This window comes from Balaenoptera ricei, chromosome 14 (genome assembly GCF_028023285.1).
Source record: "Balaenoptera ricei isolate mBalRic1 chromosome 14, mBalRic1.hap2, whole genome shotgun sequence".
Classification (NCBI taxonomy): Eukaryota; Metazoa; Chordata; class Mammalia; order Artiodactyla; family Balaenopteridae; genus Balaenoptera; species Balaenoptera ricei.
In genome coordinates this window covers 74,106,067-74,125,358 of record NC_082652.1, presented here as the reverse complement: position 1 = coordinate 74,125,358, position 19,292 = coordinate 74,106,067, and the positions used below count along the sequence as shown (strand labels likewise).

General features: G+C 36.5%; 1 protein-coding gene across 4 annotated transcripts in view; it reads right to left on the bottom strand.

Moving 5' to 3' along the window:
- C14H18orf54 (chromosome 14 C18orf54 homolog) overlaps positions 1–18,543 on the bottom strand; it is a 39,202-nt gene extending 20,659 nt beyond the window's left edge. The window contains exons 1-8 of one of the 4 annotated variants that reach the window (XM_059894222.1): positions 18,354–18,543; positions 17,678–17,774; positions 15,638–15,966; positions 14,138–14,920; positions 13,654–13,804; positions 10,297–10,399; positions 3,814–3,945; positions 2,048–2,118 (exon numbers count right to left, since the gene is read on the bottom strand). In XM_059894222.1, the coding sequence (XP_059750205.1) occupies positions 2,048–2,118; positions 3,814–3,945; positions 10,297–10,399; positions 13,654–13,804; positions 14,138–14,920; positions 15,638–15,920 (1,523 nt within the window). In that variant the 5' untranslated portion in view covers positions 15,921–15,966; positions 17,678–17,774; positions 18,354–18,543. Of the gene's footprint in view, positions 1–2,047; positions 2,119–3,813; positions 3,946–7,859; positions 7,895–10,296; positions 10,400–13,653; positions 13,805–14,137; positions 14,921–15,637; positions 15,967–17,677; positions 17,775–18,353 lie in introns of those variants that run through there. The other 3 variants (XM_059894224.1, XM_059894225.1, XM_059894223.1) reach the window with 3 other exon arrangements.
- Positions 18,544–19,292: the final 749 nt, after the last annotated feature.

Below are 19,292 nucleotides of genomic sequence, written 5' to 3'. Positions count from 1 at the left end.
CTTTCTCAGCTATTTCTAATGAGAGAACATAAGAAAACTGAGTTTCCAAGGGAATAAAAAGAACCCACACTAAGATCCTGGAGTTTCCTAAGGCTAATGAAAGATATTTTAAAACCAGTCAGCAACCCAAAAGCAGTTATTTGAGGAATGGGGAGAAACATAATAAGAAAGCACCCAAGGTACAATCCGTAACTTCTGAAAAAGTTGGGTCTATTTATTTTAAAATATGAAAAGACCATAAATCTAAACAAAACATTTTACAGTCTAGAAAGAGGAATTCTGAGACTGAATTAATTTTAAATTATCCTTAAAACAGTCAATCTAAAGACTGAAAATAATGGGGAAAAATGTACTAACATGCTTTTGTAAGTCTAAACTTACTTCCTAACAGTACAAATGCCTTACTGATAATACTTTTGAAATGTAAAGTAAAAGCCAAATTAAGATTGCTTCAGCTACTCCAACAGAATCAAAAGCTAAAAGCCATCTAAGAAAACATGAATCTCACTCTCTAAAAATGGCATTCTACATGTAGCAAGACTACTGATTGCCTACGCTAGAAAGAAGTTACTACTATCAAAAAAAATTACAGAAAATGATAAAAGCACCTATAATCAGTATCAATTTTTGTGGTTATTTAATTACTTATGGCTCAGGGCTCATTTTCACTGAGAAAAACATCTTCCAGGGTATGAACTTTAACTCGGAAAACACATTTAAGTCTATGACACAAGTTCAGTATCAAAGCTTGAGGTCATCTACTTTGAATTTTAAAGCAGAACGAGATCTTTATCCTAGATAATCAACTGAGGCACTGCACCTAGTCTAAAAGGATAATGCACCACTATCACTAATGAGAGGAGTGTTAGGAACACAGGCTATAGAATCAGGCAGTCTGGTATGAATCCCAGTGCTGTTTTACTAGCTATGTAACCTTGGGCAAGTTACTTTATTACTTGATTTTTATTACTTGATCTGTATTATGAAGATAATAATAGTACTTAACCTCGTAGGGTTGTGAAGATCACAGGAATTACATACAAAAGCACTTAGAACATTGATACTTGGTAAATGTTCAATAAATGTTAGTTATTAGTATCATTATTCACTGAATCCTACTAAATATGAAACACTATATCCAAGACTATGTCAAGCTACAAAGAAAGAGGCATTATTTCTACCCAGAATACTATAAGTAGAGGGGGAAAAAAATCACACATGTATACATATTTTTTAAGTATGAAAACAGAAATGATACATATATATCATGACAATTAGAGTCATAAGTTTACATGTCTAGTGTTTCACTTTTCCACCACTTCCTTAAGTAAGAGAATCCTAAGCAAACTCTGAAAGGACAAAAGGTAGACTGTATTTGTTTAGCCCCACTTACAGTCAAGCAAAATGGTGTTTGTTACAAAGTGAAAAATCTTAAACTCAGTATTCCATGTTTTTAGGGCACTTCATATTCACACAATCAAATCCATAAAATAAATACCCGTCTCTTCTACCAATATCATGACTATAGGAAATTCTTCCCAACTTTTTAAGATATGTAACTAAGAAAATAAGTAGATTAACACCTTAGGGCATTTAGACCTATCTTTATATCCAGGACACTATATCCACTTAAATTTCTGTGGCGATATGTCAAATAATGATATACTTACTTATGATTATTTATCTCTTCTAGAGGGAATAAATGACAACACATTTCACATACAAGTTGTTCTTCCAGAATATCCACACCAATACGATCTCAAATTGTTGGTATTACTCAGAAATGAAAAGAGAATTTCTCTAGGCCATTCACATCTATTATACTTTAAGTGCTACAGTTATCTCATTAGGTCCTAAGAACATTTTAAATAGAAAATAGCACAAGTTTAAGAGAAAATCTCAGGATTAAACAATATGCTCCGAGAATCTTAAATATACCTAGCACACCTCCTCTTCCAGCTACTTTAATTCCATCCTGTAACCTTCTGATTTCAATCAGAGATGTTTGTATCCATAACATACTCAGAAATTAACAGAGAACACTTACTTTTGAAGTGACCTATTAATAGGAGCCATACTTTCCTTCAACTGTAATTTAGAGAAATCATCTTCTGAAACCTATTATTAAAAACACCAAATATAATAAAACAGTGAAAATATTATATAATTATAAACTTAAATGCTATTTAATATGTGTGATTAATAAGAACATTAAAAATACTGTCTGCATTCCCAAGGAAATAATTCTAAGCAAATAATTTTCAGTAAAGCATTAAATATATATATATACATTTTTATTTTTTATTTTATTTTTATTTTTTTTATAACTATATTTTTCTTCCCTCTCTTTGTTTGCCAAGTGCTATTTAATTCTATTTATTTATTTTTATTTATGGTTGTGTTGGGTCTTCGTTTCTGTGCGAGGGCTTTCTCTAGCTGTGGCAAGCGGGGGCCACTCTTCATCGCGGTGCGTGGGCCTCTCACTATCACGGCCTCTCGTTGCGGAGCCCAGGCTCCAGACACGCAGGCTCAGTAATTGTGGCTCACGGGCCCAGTTGCTCCGCGGCATGTGGGATCTTCCCAGACCAGGGCTCGAACCCGTGTCCCCTGCATTGGCAGGCAGATTCTCAACCACTGCGCCACCAGGGAAGCCCTATATATACTTTTTTATTCTAAAAATACTACAACTTTTTCATCTTGCAACTGTCCTAAAGTATGCTTCTAAATGTTTGTTCATTAAATATCAAATCTTGGCTTGAAATTATGACTTTACTGAACAAGGCTTTATCTCAAGAATGTTTAAAAGGGGAAGGAAAAGAAGGATGGATTGCACTGTATGTTAGTGTTATGATCATTAGAATGTAAAGAGAAAAATTAAGAAATACAACTTAAGTGAGTAGCATGTGATAGTTCCTAAAATCTAGTCCACTCACTTGTAATGAAAACTGAATTTTGTAAAGCTCTACTGAATAACAAAATAAACAATATCAATTAAAATGTATTAAGTATTTTCCAGGTATTAAGTTTTTACCAGGTGCCAAGCACTATAATAAGTACTTTCTATAGTTTGTTTCAATTTGTCTTCTCAACAATCTCATTTTACAGAAGAGGAAACTGAAATTAAGGAGGTTAAGTGATCTGTACAAATAATGCACTTGCTAGTAAGTGGCAGAATTAGAATTCACAATCAGGCTTGGGAGAACATAAGCTAGGTTTGTAAACACTATACTACTGTGAGGAAAATTCGACCCCTATGAAATATCAGCCCAAAGCAGAAACAGATTTCCAAATTCCTAGGAAATACACAAAAACACACTACTTTAAAATAAAACTTTACATAACCGTATTAAGAGTCAATAAACACATGGTAACAAAATTAAACTTCAGATGACAAAGGTTATGGGGAGAAGTCTAATGTTGAAAGGTTCTTTAGGCCACCTCAAATATAAACACAAGAAGTTGGACTAGACAGAATAATTTTGTAGGGCATTAAAAAACAACTCTTACAATCCTTTCATCTACAGTTTTAATAACATCGTATCTAAATACGATGTTGTATTTATAACCATAAACTTAATAGAACAATCCATTCAGGGGTACACAACTGCAAAAATCTTACAGTGTTAAATTTGAGTAAGTTACTTTCTAAAAAAAAGAATAACAACAGTACAACTCTACAACATGTGTTATATACCATGCTTATTAACATAAAATTAGAGGTCAAGCTAAGAAAGATCTAGGAGGAAATCTTACCCTTCACAAATCTCAATTCACATTCATAGATTTCAATTCATAAATTAAGTTTGTGCTTACTTGTTTAATTTCGCCTTTTGGCTCTGTGGTTTTATTCTGATTAAAACTTTCTTGCACTGCTTGAAGATTAAATAACATTTGTTTCAGGGCTTCAACAGGACCATGATGTTTCCCTCCAGAAAGGGTACAGCTCTAAAAGTTAAAACAGATGAATGATGAACCATCCAAATTCAGAAGGGGAAAAGTTATATTTTGTATTATTTCCCCACAATATAAAATTAATGCAAAATCCAAACAATACACGTCAATAAAGTGTTCCAACAAATCAAAGCTGTAACTCATAAGCCTCCCCTTACCCAGTCACTTAAAGACAATCATTATTAACAGCTTGGCATATCCTTCCCAGTCCTTGTTCTTTTAAAATGAATGGTACATGTTTACATTTGCAATGCATTCACTTAGTACATTTAAAATTATAGATTTTTAGAACTGAAAGGTCCTCAGAGAGCAGGTAAGTCAATATGCTCTTTTCAAGTGTGTAAATGACGCTGGTTATCAGCTGAACAAGGACTAGAATTTCAAATATCATAGTCTCTGCACAGTTCCAAATACGTTTTCACACAGGGAATGCTGGTTTTTCACCTCTTTAAGGACCACACATTCCTTGCTACCTTAAAAAACACTCACACCTCGATTACCACTGATCTTATCTGCATCCAAAGAAAGCAACAGCACTTAGCCACATAAGGTGGTCAGTTAAGAGAACCTGTACAGGATATTTTTAAACTTCTTTTTAAAAGTCTTACCTTTATTTTTACATCTTTCAAATGAGTTGCTGTGTCCTGATAATCATCCACAAAGTGGAAAATAGGCCTCTTAAGATGTCTATGATTTAAAATATTTCAACATAGACAGTATAACATATATATAAAGTTAAGCATAGTGGCCAAAAATATTTTAAAGGCACTCTCCACAGTTATATGAACAGGGTATAAGAAACAAGGTGTGGGAACGTAATAAAATGGTGCAGCTCCTGTGGAAAACAGTACGGTAATTCCTCAAAAAACTAAATATAGACTTACCACAATGATCCTGCAACTCCCCGAGTATATACCCAAAAGAAGTGAAAGCAGAGATTCAAGCAGATATTTGTACACCTATGTTCATAGCAGCATTATTCACAATAGTCAAAAAGTGGAAGCAACCTAAGTGTCCATCAACAGATAAATGGATAAACAAAACATGATACATACACACAATGGTGTATTATTCAATCTAAGAAAGGAAGGAAATTCTGACAGATGATACAACATGGATGAACCCTGAAGACATTATGCTAAGTGAAATAAGCCAGTAACAAAAGGAACGATATAGTATGAGTCTTCTTATACGATGCTATGGATTGAATTGTGTCCCCCCTCCAGAATTCATGGTGAAGCCCTAACCTGGAATGTGGCTGTATTTAGAGGTAAGGTTATAAGGAGGTAATCAAGGTTAAGTGAGGTCATAAGGGTGGGACCCTGAAACCATAGGATTAGTATCCTCATAAAGAGACACTTAAGAGCTCAAGGAAAGGCCATGTTAGGACAAAGTGGGAAGGTGGCTTATATGCAAGCCAGGGAGAGAGCCTTCACCAGTAACAGAATCAGTCAGCACCTTGATCTTAGATTCCCCCACCTCCAAAACTGTGAGAACCAAATATCTGTTGTTTAAGCCACCCAGCCTATGGTATTTTGTTATGGCAGCCTCAGCAGACTAAAACATATATGGTTCCTAGAATAATCAAATTCATAGAGACAGAAAGTAGAATGGTGCTAGCAGAGGCTGGGGGTAAAGGAGGATGGGGAGTTAGTGTTTAGTGGGTACACAGTTTCAGTTGGTAAAGCTGAAAAAGTTCTAGAGATAGATAGTGGTGATGGTTGCACAACAATGTGAAGGTACTTATTGCACAGAACCATACACTTAAAAATGGTCAAAATAGTAAATATTTTATATATTTTACCAAAATTTAAAAAGAAAGAAAGAAAGAAAGAAAAAGAAACAGGGCATAAGGATCCAGTTCCGCTTATACTCCTACAACCTTGGAGACAGCACCTGAGGCATGATCTCTAAATGATCTGCATCCAGCCACTGGTTTAGAAGAAATTCAGGTTGCCTAATGCCAACCATAAAAGTTACAAAAGCTTGCCTCTGCAATTTGCTATGTCTGCCTTGAGTGAACTTTTCAGGCAAAATTGTGGTCAGAATACCAAAAAAGAAAACTACAAAACAGATTATATGAACTGTTCTGTGCCATTCACGAATGAATGTTTAATAAACGTTGGTATGTTTGATAGAATTTGTTCTGAGACTTCTCATTAAATCCTTGCAGTGAATGTCTCTGAGTACATCTTTTTGTACAGTATAGCTCTGACTCTCAGAACTATAGTAATGTTTCACGTATTCAAAAAACAATTATTGGGCCTTCCCTGGTGGCGCAGTGGTTGAGAATCTGCCTGCCAATGCAGGGGACACGGGTTCGAGCCCTGGTCTGGGAAGATCCCACATGCCGCGGAGCAACTAGGCCCGTGAGCCACAATTTACTGAGCCTGCGTGTCTGGAGCCTGTGCTCCACAACAAGAGAGGCCACGACAGTGAGAGGCCCACGCACCGCGATGAAGAGTGGCCCCCACTTGCCGCAACTAGAGAAAGCCCTCGCACAGAAACGAAGACCCAACACAGCCATAAATAAATAAATAAACAAATAAATAAATAAATAAACCCAAAAAAAGTTTAAAAAAAAAAGTTTTACTTTAAAAAAAAAAATTATTTAAACCACATAAAATGTGGGAATAACCCAATTTACACAATAAAAAAATGAGCCACCTAACAGCATTACAAATGAACAACATGACCACACTGAAAGGAGTTGGGCAGAAAATAATTAACCACGGTAACTTTGGAAAAGAATATTTTGACTGGATATTGTAAGGCAAAAGACAAAAAGAACCATACACAAATAATATAATCTAATTAGTAAATGTGTTTCTTACAGCAGTATGGGTTAGCAATTCTGAAACTATGCATACGCTAAGACTGAAAAAATAAGTAAACCTATTATAGATAATAAGAGTAAAGATTCTCACCAGATGAGAAAGAAGTTACAAATAAGGAACAGAGGGGCTAAAACAAACCCTGTGGTATTAGACTGGAATCAGTAGTATCAGTACGAACTCATGATTTTATACCTACATATAAAATATACATATGGAAATAGATATACAAATATGTATGTGTGCATGCGTGGCTTAGTAAACTTATGTTTCCTAAGTCTGCCTGCTGAGAAAGTCTAGAATAAATAAAAACCCAGCAGCAATAAGCACACCTAGTGCCTAGATCTTAGTTTCTAAACACCATTTTCCAATAAAAAGAACCATGGCTCCTCAGAGAAGTGCTCAAAAAAGCATAGGGACATGTCAAAAGGACACAGGAGCAACTCTTTATGGCCTAAACTGAAACAATTTAAGCAACAAAATAAGTAATAATATTGTATTGTATTAAACCTAGAATAAAATAAATATCTATGAGTCCTAATATAAATAGTTTAATAAATAAATGGGGGAGAAGGAATAGCTCTTCATTATACAAGAATTTCAATTAATAATGCAGACAAAAAGTCAATATCCACCAATGGATACTAAATTAGTAGATGAAAGTTTGAGACTACTTGCATAGTCTCACAGAATCTCCCCTACGATATTTATTAATTACCAGGGAAACCATGATTTTACTAAAGAGAAAACCAGTAGGCACCACGTGTTCAAGACCAACGTCACAAATATTAATATATTATCATTTTATATATTACATATTATTGTATTAATATATTGCTCTAGACTGAATGTTTGTGTCCCCCTACAATTCAAATGTTGTAGCCTAACCTCAATGTGACAGTATTTGGAGGAGAGGCTTCTGTGAGGTAACTAGGTCATGAAGGTGGAACTCTCACGAGTGGGATTAGTGCCCTTATAAGAAGAGAAACAGAGAGCTTTCTCCCTCTCTGCTCTCTGCCGTGTGAAGATACAAGGAGAAGATGACCATCTGCAAACTAGGAAGCAGGATCTCACCAGACACCTTCATCTGGACTTCTCAGCCTCCAGAACTGTGAAAAATAAATGTTTGTTGTTTAAGCCACCTGGTCTATGGCATATTTATTACAGCAGCCTGAACTAAAGAACATATCAATATTACCAATGATATCAATATATCATGAACCCTCTGATATGATGCACTGAGAAGGGCACAGCATGATTTCTGTTGCATTCTTGCCAAAAATTCATAACCTCATTCTAATCATGAGAAAACTTCAGATAAACCCAATTGAGGAACTATCTACAAAAAAACCAACTGACCAGTAACTCTTCAAAAGTGTCAAGGTCATGACAGACAAGGAAAGACTGAGGAACTGTCAGACTGAAGTAAATTAAGAAGACATGACAACTAAATGCAATGCTGTATCCTGCAACAAGACATTGGTAGAAAAACTGGTGAAATCAGAATAAGGTCTGTAGTTCAGGTAACAGTACTGGGCCTATGTGATCATTATGATATGAGATGTTAACATTAGGGAAGCTGGGAGAAGGGTGACAGGAACGACCTGTATTATTTTGGCAACTTTCTGTACATCTAAAATTATTTAAAAATAAAAAAACACCGTGGTAGTGAGGTTGTGTGTGTAAAGGCATAAGAAAAGGGATTAGTTGGTTAGTATTTAACAGTCATCCATCTCAAACTTTTAAAAACTTATGCAAATTTGTGCCTCTACCAGCGCTCCTTACCCAAGTAAATTGCACCACCCAATCCTTTAGTTACTTGGCTCAAACATCTTGGACTCATCCTTTGAATCCTCTCTATCTCCATCCTACAAGGTCACCTTCAAAATAATTTCAAAATATTTCTGACCACCTCCAATGTACCCACCTAACCCAAGCCTTTACAATCCCTATCCTGGAAGACTGCAAAAGCCTCCTAACTGGGTTCCCTGTCCTTCTCTAGCTCCTTTCAAGGTCTATGTTCCATACAGCTGCCTGTTTATATTTTAAAATGTAGATCTGATAATTTCATTCCTCCGAAGTACTCCAGTGACTTCTCATCTCGCTGAAATAAAACGTAAAATCTTCATTCCATTGCTTACATAGCTACATGATCTGGCTCCTGGTTACCTCTCCATCTTACCTCTTAACCATTCTTCCTTGTTCATTCTGATTGAGCTACACTGACTGGACTCTGATATTCCTTGAACATGCCAAACACTTTTCTGCCTTGGGGTGTCTGCACTTACTATTCCCTCTACATGTAAAGTTACTTCCCTATGGGTACATACATGGCTTATTCACTCATTTTAGGTTTTGGCGCAAATATCACCTCTCTAGAGAGGCCATTCCTACCTACTCTAGTTAAAATTTCTCTATCCCAAGTAATTTTTCTTCATAACATTTGTAGTACTCCCTTATATATTACATTTTGATATAGCTTATCTCTCCAACTTGGAATAAAAAATCCAAGATGCAAGGATTCTTCTCTCTTATTTACTATCAGGAATACAGTTCCTAGAAAAGTACTTGGTATCCAAATATTTGGCAAATAAATATTTGATAATTAAGCTTCACTTAATCAGCATCTGCTATAGTATCTTATACAGAGCTCTAAGGTCAGGGACTTCCCCGGTGGTCCAGTGGGTAAGACTCTGCACTCCCAATGCAGGGGACCCGGGTTCAATCCCTGGTTGGGGAACTAGATCCCACATGCATGCCACAACTAAGAAGTCTGCAACCCTGCATCCCACAAGACCCGGTACAGACAAAATAAATATTAAAAAAAAAAAAAAAAAAAAAAAGAGCTCTAAGGTCAGACATATTCTGACAGCCTCTACTTTCTCTAGTAAATTTCACTGAAGGAAAAGATATATATTGTATTAAAATTTTTAGCTAATTTTTGTTTTGAGTGTTCAATCTCTCAAATCTTCCAGATGTTAAAATATCAAAAGTGTATTTCAATATTTAACAGCCATGGCTTATATTTCTAAATCATATTATATATCATTCCTTATGTGTATATATACACATTTACACTTCATTTTAGGGTTACTTGCAAGATACACATATGCTGATTTTATAAAACTGGATAATAAATTTCCCATTTTAAATCATAGGGATGTATAATTGTATCTTAGAAACATAACTCTCAATAAGCAACTGCTCTATGGGAAAATATAATTTACTCTATAAGGGTCTGTTTTATATGTTTTCCAGAAAAAAAAAAACAAAAAACCATTGTAATGACAATTTAGGCTCCCTGTAGATTTCAATCCCAGGTCACTCTACTTTAGAATACTAAAATAAAATCAATAATTCTAGGAGTGATGGTTTTATGGATGTGTGTTGGGGAAGAAGGGATTTGAGTCATTTTTTGTTTTATACTATCTAAATAACTTAGAAATTAATATCTATATATATTAGTCATAAATATTCTTTTAATAAGTTAAAAAGACTTAACATCACCCACCTGATTATCATTATTTAAAAAGTCTTCAAGGAATCCGTCAGCATACTTTGCCCTTGAAGTTTGTTGAAGACTATCATCAGAGTTAACCGGAACAGGAGATTTGCTAGGATTTAAGGATACGAGACAGCAAATAAGTTCCCAATTTACAAAAATGAGACAGTATATAACTGATGGTTATCATTTAAATTAAAGTGGTCACCACTAAATAACCATTAGGATTCATATTGATGCTGCTTGGTGATTCCTTCACCTTCTCCCTAAACTTCTTCCTTCATCCCTCCCTATCTCCTTGCTTCTCCTTTAAAGCTTTAAGGAAAAACTATGAAGAAACTGAAGACATTAGTCTTCAACTAAACAAATAAGCCTTCAAATATAAGTATCTTCCAAAAGCTCATTTGTTTGAAATAAGCAGTGCATTTTTCCAATTAAACATTGTTAGTCAATATTAATACACAAAACTGCCAGAAATTTATTAACAGTTTCTATTGGGATGGCAGTTACATGTTCTTCTACGTCAAAGCAATAGGACAGACTTCTCCCCCAGAACTGGCACATATTAATATAGAGGACAGATTAAAGTGGGAGAAGGATCAATTCTGAAATTAAAATTCCTGAGTTCAAATACCAGTCCCACTCACTTATATGACTTCACAAAACTTTATCTTAACTTCAGTTTCTACATTTGTAGTCCCACTTATGTCACAGAAGTATTGCATAAATTAACTCCATATACCTGGTACATTGAATAGAGCTCAATAAATAATAGTTTCTATCTTGATGTTCAAGCAGAAGGAAAGGGCATCCCCAGCAAAAGTAAAAATTTTCCCCAAACCAAATTCTATTAGTTACAGAGAATAAAGAAACTCATTTTATCTTTTTCATTTATATACCAATATAAGATGTGTCTCTAACTCAAGTGCTCAGATATCTAAGAATCTTCTTAAAACATTTAAATGTCATAATGCTAATTTTTTCTCAATAATTAGCAGCACTTCATTATCGACTCATTTGATTTGTAATTTAGTAGGAACTTTTTCTCGCTTCCAAGTAGTCTTTTCTCCCATTCTTTACGAAAGAGTTTGTACATCCACTATCATCAAAAAAGCATTTACCTGATTATAGAAGATGGGTGCTGGATACATGGGGAATCATTATACTATTCTTATACTTTTGTATTTGTTTGAAATTTTCCATTATAAAAAGTTAAACCAAAAAAAAAAAATTGTCTGGTTGTAGTTATTCTATCTCTCAGTACACTACTTTGAGTATTTCCCAGTCAATTTTGTTTCTGATGACAGATTAATAATTTGTCATTATCACACTGAAGTCAGGTCTATTCTTTCTTCTCACACCATCATTAATTTAATATAAAACATAACCATCATAATATGAATTTAAACTTCCAAAAATCAACTACTGTACCATAAGGTACTAGGGCAAACCATTAATAATAATTATACAAGTCAGAAGTCATAGTATCTAATTACAAAATACATTTGATGCATTCAAAAATTTTACTCTTAATTTAAGCATCTCTGATATGATTTGCTCACCCATTTTGGTTCCATTTGAAAGCAAAGTATTGCAGCTATAGGATTTTACAAATACAGGTACAAATACAAATATAACCAACTGATAAGAAAATAAGAAATTAGTAAACATGAAAGATAAGTTTAAGAATTAAGTGAGCTAATTATTAACCCAAGTTTTTTTTTTTTTTAAAGATATTAATGAACCAACAAGTGCGAAATGAAGCTAAACAAACAAAAAATATTCTGGATGATCATCGCCACTATTACAATTTATAAGAGAGCATCATAAATCAGAAACTGTCCTGAGTACCTTATATTTACTTATTTTTTTAACATCTTTATTGGAGCATAATTGCTTTACAATGGTGTGTTAGTTTCTGCTGTATAACAAAGTGAGTCAGCTATATGTATACATATACCCCCATAACCCCTCCCTCTTGTGTCTCCCTCCCACCCTCTCTATCCCACCCCTCTAGGTGGTCACAAAGCACCGAGCTGATCTCCCCGTGCGATGCAGCTGCTTCCCACTAGCTATTTTACATTTGGTAGTGTATATATGTCAATGCTACTGTCTCACTTCGTCCCACCTTACCCTTCCTCCTCCCCATGTCCTCAAGTCCATTCTCTACATCTTTATTCCTGTCCTGCCCCTCGGTTCATCAGAACCATATATATTTTTTTAGATTCCATATATATGCGCTAGCATACGGTATTTGTTTTTCTCTTTCTGACTTACTTCACTCTGTATGACAGACTCTAGGTCCATCCACCTCACTACAAATAACTCAATTTTACTTCTTATTATGGCTGAGTAATATTCCATTGTACATATGTGCCACATCTTCTTTATCCATTCATCTGTCGATGGACACTTAGGTTGCTTCCCTGTCCTGGCTATTGTACATAGTGCTATATATTTATTTTCTAATCAACTGAATCCTCACAACCCCAAAGCAGAAGTAATTTGTACAGAGTCTCAGCAAGGAAGTGACAGAGCCAAGATTCCAAACTAGAATTAGTCAGTGTCCACTTACAAAGAAATAAGATGCTCAACTGAGAAGTAATCAAAAAAAGGATTCAGGAATTAACAGACTCTGTCTATAACAGAATGAAGGCTTAGAAAACTGAAGATAATAAATTATCAGAGCCTAAGGCAGGATACAGGATTACCAAGAATGCATTCCTTATGAATATACATGTAATAATATCACTAAAAGAAACTTTCCTACCTAAGCTCTCGATTCTTCCTCTATACTCACATTCACAGGTATCTAGGTAAACACTTTTTAAATTATTCTGAGAAACTATGGCATAGAAAGGTTAAGTACACAAATGAAAACAATCTTAGAAACTTCAAACATTTACCATACAAGAAAATGTACCATTATTTACAGAAAATAATGACTAAGAAAATAAACTGTAAATGAAATGAATAACCCTAACACATGGAGAGAATATAGAGGAAGAAAAAATTTAAAATAAAAAAAGTAACAAGAATTTCATAGCCTTCTCCATTTGCAAAATAGCTGCTTTTGGTTCTAATTCCTCATATTTAATATATATCAATATTTTACAGTGCAACAAAAGGACCATGTAACAAAGACAAACATTATATAATGTACCTAAGGTTATGAAATATTATGCCATCTTGTGGTAACAAATGAAAAATACAATTTAAAGCAAGCAACACTGAAAGCTATGCTCTACAGAATTACCATGTTAGTACCACTGTTAATTATCATTGCTACTTAAAAGATAAATCAGATGTTCACATGACATTCTTCATTTGGAAAACTGAATAGTTTTTCTATTGTAACTTACTTACAAAGTAACAGGAATATTTTCCCATGATCTTTCTGCTTCAAGTTTATCTAATGAACAAGGACTGTCATCCTTTTTCATAGACTTTGGTAATTCTTCAGTACAATGCTCTAGATTTCTCTTGGCCTTCAGGATAAGCAATTCAATTCTGTCACCTAATTTAAAAGATCACATTAATTCTTTAAGAAAAGAAATAAATGCAAAAAACAGCAAAACCTCACAAAGGCAACAAGACTTCAGATAATTTGGAATATACACATATCTGTAATAGCAAGCTATGTTAAAATGTGACATTTGTTGTGACACAAAGAAAAAAAGAAAAGACATTTTCCAGTCACAAAATGCTACATAAATGAAGACCATAAGAGTTCAAAACAGATATATCACTTGATGGTTACATCAAGAATATGACATAAAAACTCCTAGATGTGAGGTCAAATTTACAGCACTTTCTTTGGTTCCTAAAAACAACAAAACAAAACAATTACCACTGAATGGCTTTTCGGATCCTGGGAGAAGTGGATTGTCACACTGACATTGGCTATGTTCAGAATCACATTTATATTCATTAACTAATCCTTTATCATCACTCAAGGAATGTGAATTGTTTGAAGATTCAGAAGAATATTCAAAACAATCTAATTTATTCATTCGCCGAGAAGTTCTTTGTGCCTGGTAACTATGCCTAGGGGAACAGTGATCTTCTTTAAATATTTGATAAATCCTTTGACTATTTGTATCGGGCAGCAAGTCTTGATTGTAGAGCCAGACTGGGTATTTGAAATCCGGTATACTCGTTATCCCTGAAACATTAAGGTCAGACTTCTGGCTAGTGAGCCATCTTGGGTAATTCTTTTCAAGATTGTGTTCTGAACTGTCCCTAAAAGATGATTTCTTGTTAAAAGATAAAGATGGTACAGAAACACATTTATTAGCCTTTTTCACAAGTTTTGGGTTTTTCAGCCTACCACATTGCTTTCCTTTTACATTTGTGTATACAACTGGGGTAACTAAGTTATCCTTGCCCAGGAGAGAGGCTGGTTCTTGAATATTTTGATTCTTTTCCCTGTTGGATGAACTCAGTCTTCCAGTACGTTTCTTGCTTTTCTTGCTAATTCCGTGACCTGCTCCAACATAAGTGAAAGAAAATGATCCATCTGCTGGAAGTTTTAATAGATCATCAGTTGTTAGGCTAACGGAGTCCATGTCATTAATAGTCTGTCCTCTACAGGATAAGGACAAATCTTTTGTGTCATCAAGATTTTCAAAAGCTGAAAAACAAAGCATAGTTCTGTTTATCTTCCTGTATCACATATAAAAATACTTCATAATATTCAACAGTAAATGAAAATTAAGAATTAAGAATCATGTTTGCCATTTTCCCTTCTGGAATATATTACCCACTTCTAAGAGTAGAGTGTAAACTTTTTCCACACTAGGGGCCGTTCTGTAAGTGCTCAGTAAAGTGTTAACTGGATTATCAACAGATGCATTTTCCAAACTTGTATTCATGGAAACCTTACCAAGGAAAAACCCTTAACATCTTGTGAATATTACTGTCCCACAGAATACAGATCAGGAAGACTAATATAGCCCTATCCCATCAATTGGAATTGATCAAGTATAAATTCTGAAAGGCTGAGATTTGTTTAAAGTCATTAAGCTAGTTAATGAAAGCTAGAACCACCAAGTCAATGCTATTTCCATTATGCTATAACAGAATGGCTTAAGGGTTTAGGATCAGCCAGCTACTATTATTAGTTACATTTCATGATCTTCTCCTCCAAGGTCAAAAGGGGATCTTACCTGAAAACTCCTGAGAACCAGAAAATTACAGAATCATTTAAGAAATATATCCAGATCTCAATATTACAAGTCATTTTTACCCCAAAAGAACCAAAAAAAGCATTTAGTTTTCCAAGGCTACAATACATCTCTCAAAATGCTTTAAATCGGTAGACAAAAAGAAAACAAAGAATAAAGCATACCATTGTTTGGTTTATAAACATAGTTGGAGAATTCTGGCATATTAGCAGAACATTTATCGATGTTAATCTTTCCAGTGCTTGCACCAAGATACATTTGGCTTAGATCAAAATCATCAATATAGGCCTGTAGAGCCTGAGATGCAGAACTGTACAGTCTATCCTTATACTGAAAAAAGCCATCAGAGTTAGAGGAATTACTACCACTCAGGTTGCAGCTTGCTAACAGAGAAGATACTGAAGATTCCCGAGAACAAACTCTGCGCTTTGTATTTAATTTTGCCATGGCTTCCTCAAAATGGGTTATTTCTACCCATTTCTCTTAGAAACAACTGTAATACAAAAACAAGAGGTTAAAGTTCCAATTAAAAGGAATAATAGCTATACACAGAGAAATTACTAAATCTGTAAACGTTTTATAACTTTCTTTACAAAATAAAATCCATTATCTATAAATTATTTTTAGGTAATGCACATTATAGATTATCTGTTTTAATTATTGTGAATTCCTTCATCATCAATTTAGAAAACATTTATTGATCACCTACTATGTGCCTGGAATTATGTACACAAAAATCATCTACGACTATGTATAGAAAGTACCAAGGGAAGAATACGCACTTTTTTTTTTTAAATCCTAAAAACTACTGATGTACAGTCTTTTCTTATGCTGATATAGTCTATGACATCACAATACCTAACATTCCCCTATACAAAATATTTTTCAATTCTTAAGCCTACCACCATTTGCTGCACATAGTAGGCGCCTGATAAATTTTTAAAAGGCATCAAATGACGTAGCTGAAACAAGAAGGAACAATGGAGAATACCCACCTTCAACATTTTAAATGCCAATATGTAACTTTAGCCAACCCCTTCCCCCAAGACTTGAGAAAACAAAATAATTTACAATATTCATCTATAAAGAAATAAACTGCAAGTCTTACCATATAATGACTAGCAAAATGCTCTTTTCCTAAAATAAACTGTTAATAATCGTTTTCTGACCTTCATTTTTGATACTATCCTCACTATTTTCAATTCTTATGCAAAATGGATTCAGCCCACCTCTCTTTCAGAGCAGACTTAATAGTTTGGAAATTGCCTTAATGTATTCATCTGTTTTTCCATTATTAAAATTGAGAGAATTCCAGTCTACCTTAATATAGCAACAATAGGATCTATATTTGAAAACCTAAGTAATAACAGAATGAACAGGCACTACTTCAGTAAATAATATGACATTCTTTTAGAATTAAATCAATGGATTTTCTGAAGTAAAAATAAAAGCTTAATGTCTAGGACTTAACACATGCTATGATGTTATAAAATTAATATGTTTAATTTTTGGCTATAATTTTTGGCATGTTTAAGTTTTAACAACTTTTAATGTAATCTTAATAACTGTCAAATTTGACTTTAAAATATTGAGAAAGTTTTCCGTTTAAGAAGAAAAGAGTAAAGGTCAGAGCTGACACTAGTCAGTGCAAGCAGCAGCAGAACATAAGATAATGGTTATTTAGCCTCTGATTTCCCTGAATGCTGTGATACTATTGGTATACCTCTAAAGAATGGCTAGGCCAAGTCAGCTCTGCCTTTCTTCACCCCTCTCACTAATAATTTTAACTTTTCTCCAGTAAATATTGCTTGGATAACAAACCTCACCAAACGTTTCCTCCCTTATTCCAACACAGGACAGGTTACCGATTTTATCATTTATTTTACAAAACCTTGAAAACGAAAACAAAACCCTAAAAGGGAAAGCTGTTGGATTATAGTTCTCAGTAAGTGGGTAATAGGATTATAGTTCTCAGTAAGTGGGTAATAACATTTATCTTAATTCACAGGAGGCAAAAGGAAAATCCACAACCGAATTTTTATTGTGCAAAGTTTCCAAAAGTACACCAAAGAAGAAAGAAAAGTTGAATCAACTCCTATGCACCCATCATCCTGCTTCAACTACCAACACAACGAAACTCTATCCACCCACTTCTCCTCACTTCCGCCACAGAATTATTTGGAAGCAAATTCCCTGCATCTTACCATTTCTTCCGTTAACACTTCCGGGTGTATCTCCAAAAGGAAATCCATCATTCCGACGAATAGAACGTTAGCACGAGTGGCCAGAGATTTCTACTACCTTTCATTCAAAAACAGAACGTAGAGCGTTAAATTGCCAATGAGAATAGCTCACAGGAAACGAAGAGCAACTCTTAGAAATAACAGCTCTGTGATTTACGTTATGAAAATGATCATGTGTTTGTTCTGCAGCAAAAAGACAAGAATTAATGACCCTGAAAAGAGAAGATCGCTGGCGCCCCCGCGGCGGAGCATCTTCGGCTTCAAAGCTTCCGCCCTTAACTAGGAAACACCTCCCTCGGGGATTCCAGCACCCACCCACCCCACCAGCGCAGTCCCAGACACAGGCTTCTCACAAACCATTCATCAGACAACAAGAGCGAGCGGACAGTTTTGCCAAGGTGACGGCCCCTAAAGCCCAAGACCCTGCCTCCCCGCCCGCTTCTATCGCCGACAGCGCCTCGAGGTCCAGGTCAGGTCCTCTCCGTCCCGTTCCGCGACCCTCCCCCCTAAAGTTGCCCGCTTTCCACCGGGACTCTCATCCCGCCCCCTCCCTCGGGAGACAGCCCTCCCCTCCCCTCGGGCTGTCAAAGTATGGGACGCCTTTCAAAAATACACGCCCTTTTCCGGCCGAACTCACCGACAAAGGCCCGAAAAGAGAGAAAAGTGCACACGTCCTCAACTCTCCACCCAAAGCCCTGGCCTGCCACCCGACGGGAGACGCGACAAAGCACCCCGACCCGGACGCCGCCCAGCCTCAGGCTCCGCTAGCTCGCACTTTCCTCCGCCGTCACAGCCGAGCGCGGCGCCCGCGCTCCCTTTCAAACTGACCCAACATGGCGCTGGCTTGCGGTGCGCATGCGTGGCGCTCGGGCGCTGGGGCTAGCAGGGCGAGGGGCAGGGGGCGGGGCGGGGCGTTAGGTCGCTCTCCCTGCTGGGAAGTGTAGTTTCTCCCTCCTGGTCTTTCTTGGGCGGGGAGGTTCTCGACTACCTCCGCGTCGCTACCCCGCGTGCCCTCCCCACCTCGGTCACGGCTCTGCGCGGCCGGTCTGCGCATATGCCAGGCTGAGCTTCCTTCGGCCAGTTTCCTGGGGCTTCGAGATGGGACGGGGTGGGGATGGGGACCTGGGGCCCTGGCGGCTGCCGTTTCGGTCGCTGAGAGCCAGCCCTGCGGCCACAGTCCTTCCAACACGCTCGGCCTCCCCGCTTTCAGAGCCCCCCCCTCCCCGGATAAGACACCGACTCCGCCGGGGGGGGGGGGGGGCAGATCCCCCGACCACTTTTTTCCCTCCTCTTGAGCGCCTTCCCCTTCCCATCCCTGAGCCCGGCCTTCCTGAGTTTCCAGCCGGCCCCTCACCCTCAAAGCAGACGCGGGATTGGAGGAGGGAGTTTGGCCAGGGATGGGACTTAACAAACTCTTTGGGGACCTTGATTCCCAGGGAAGAATGGAAGTGACCCAGCACGGATTGGGGACCCAGTCAGGCAGCCCAGAAAGAGGGAGATTATGCAAACAGATGTAAAGACCCGCTTAACAACATGTGTGAACCTGTCTACAAGGCTGGGACGGGATATGAGGTGC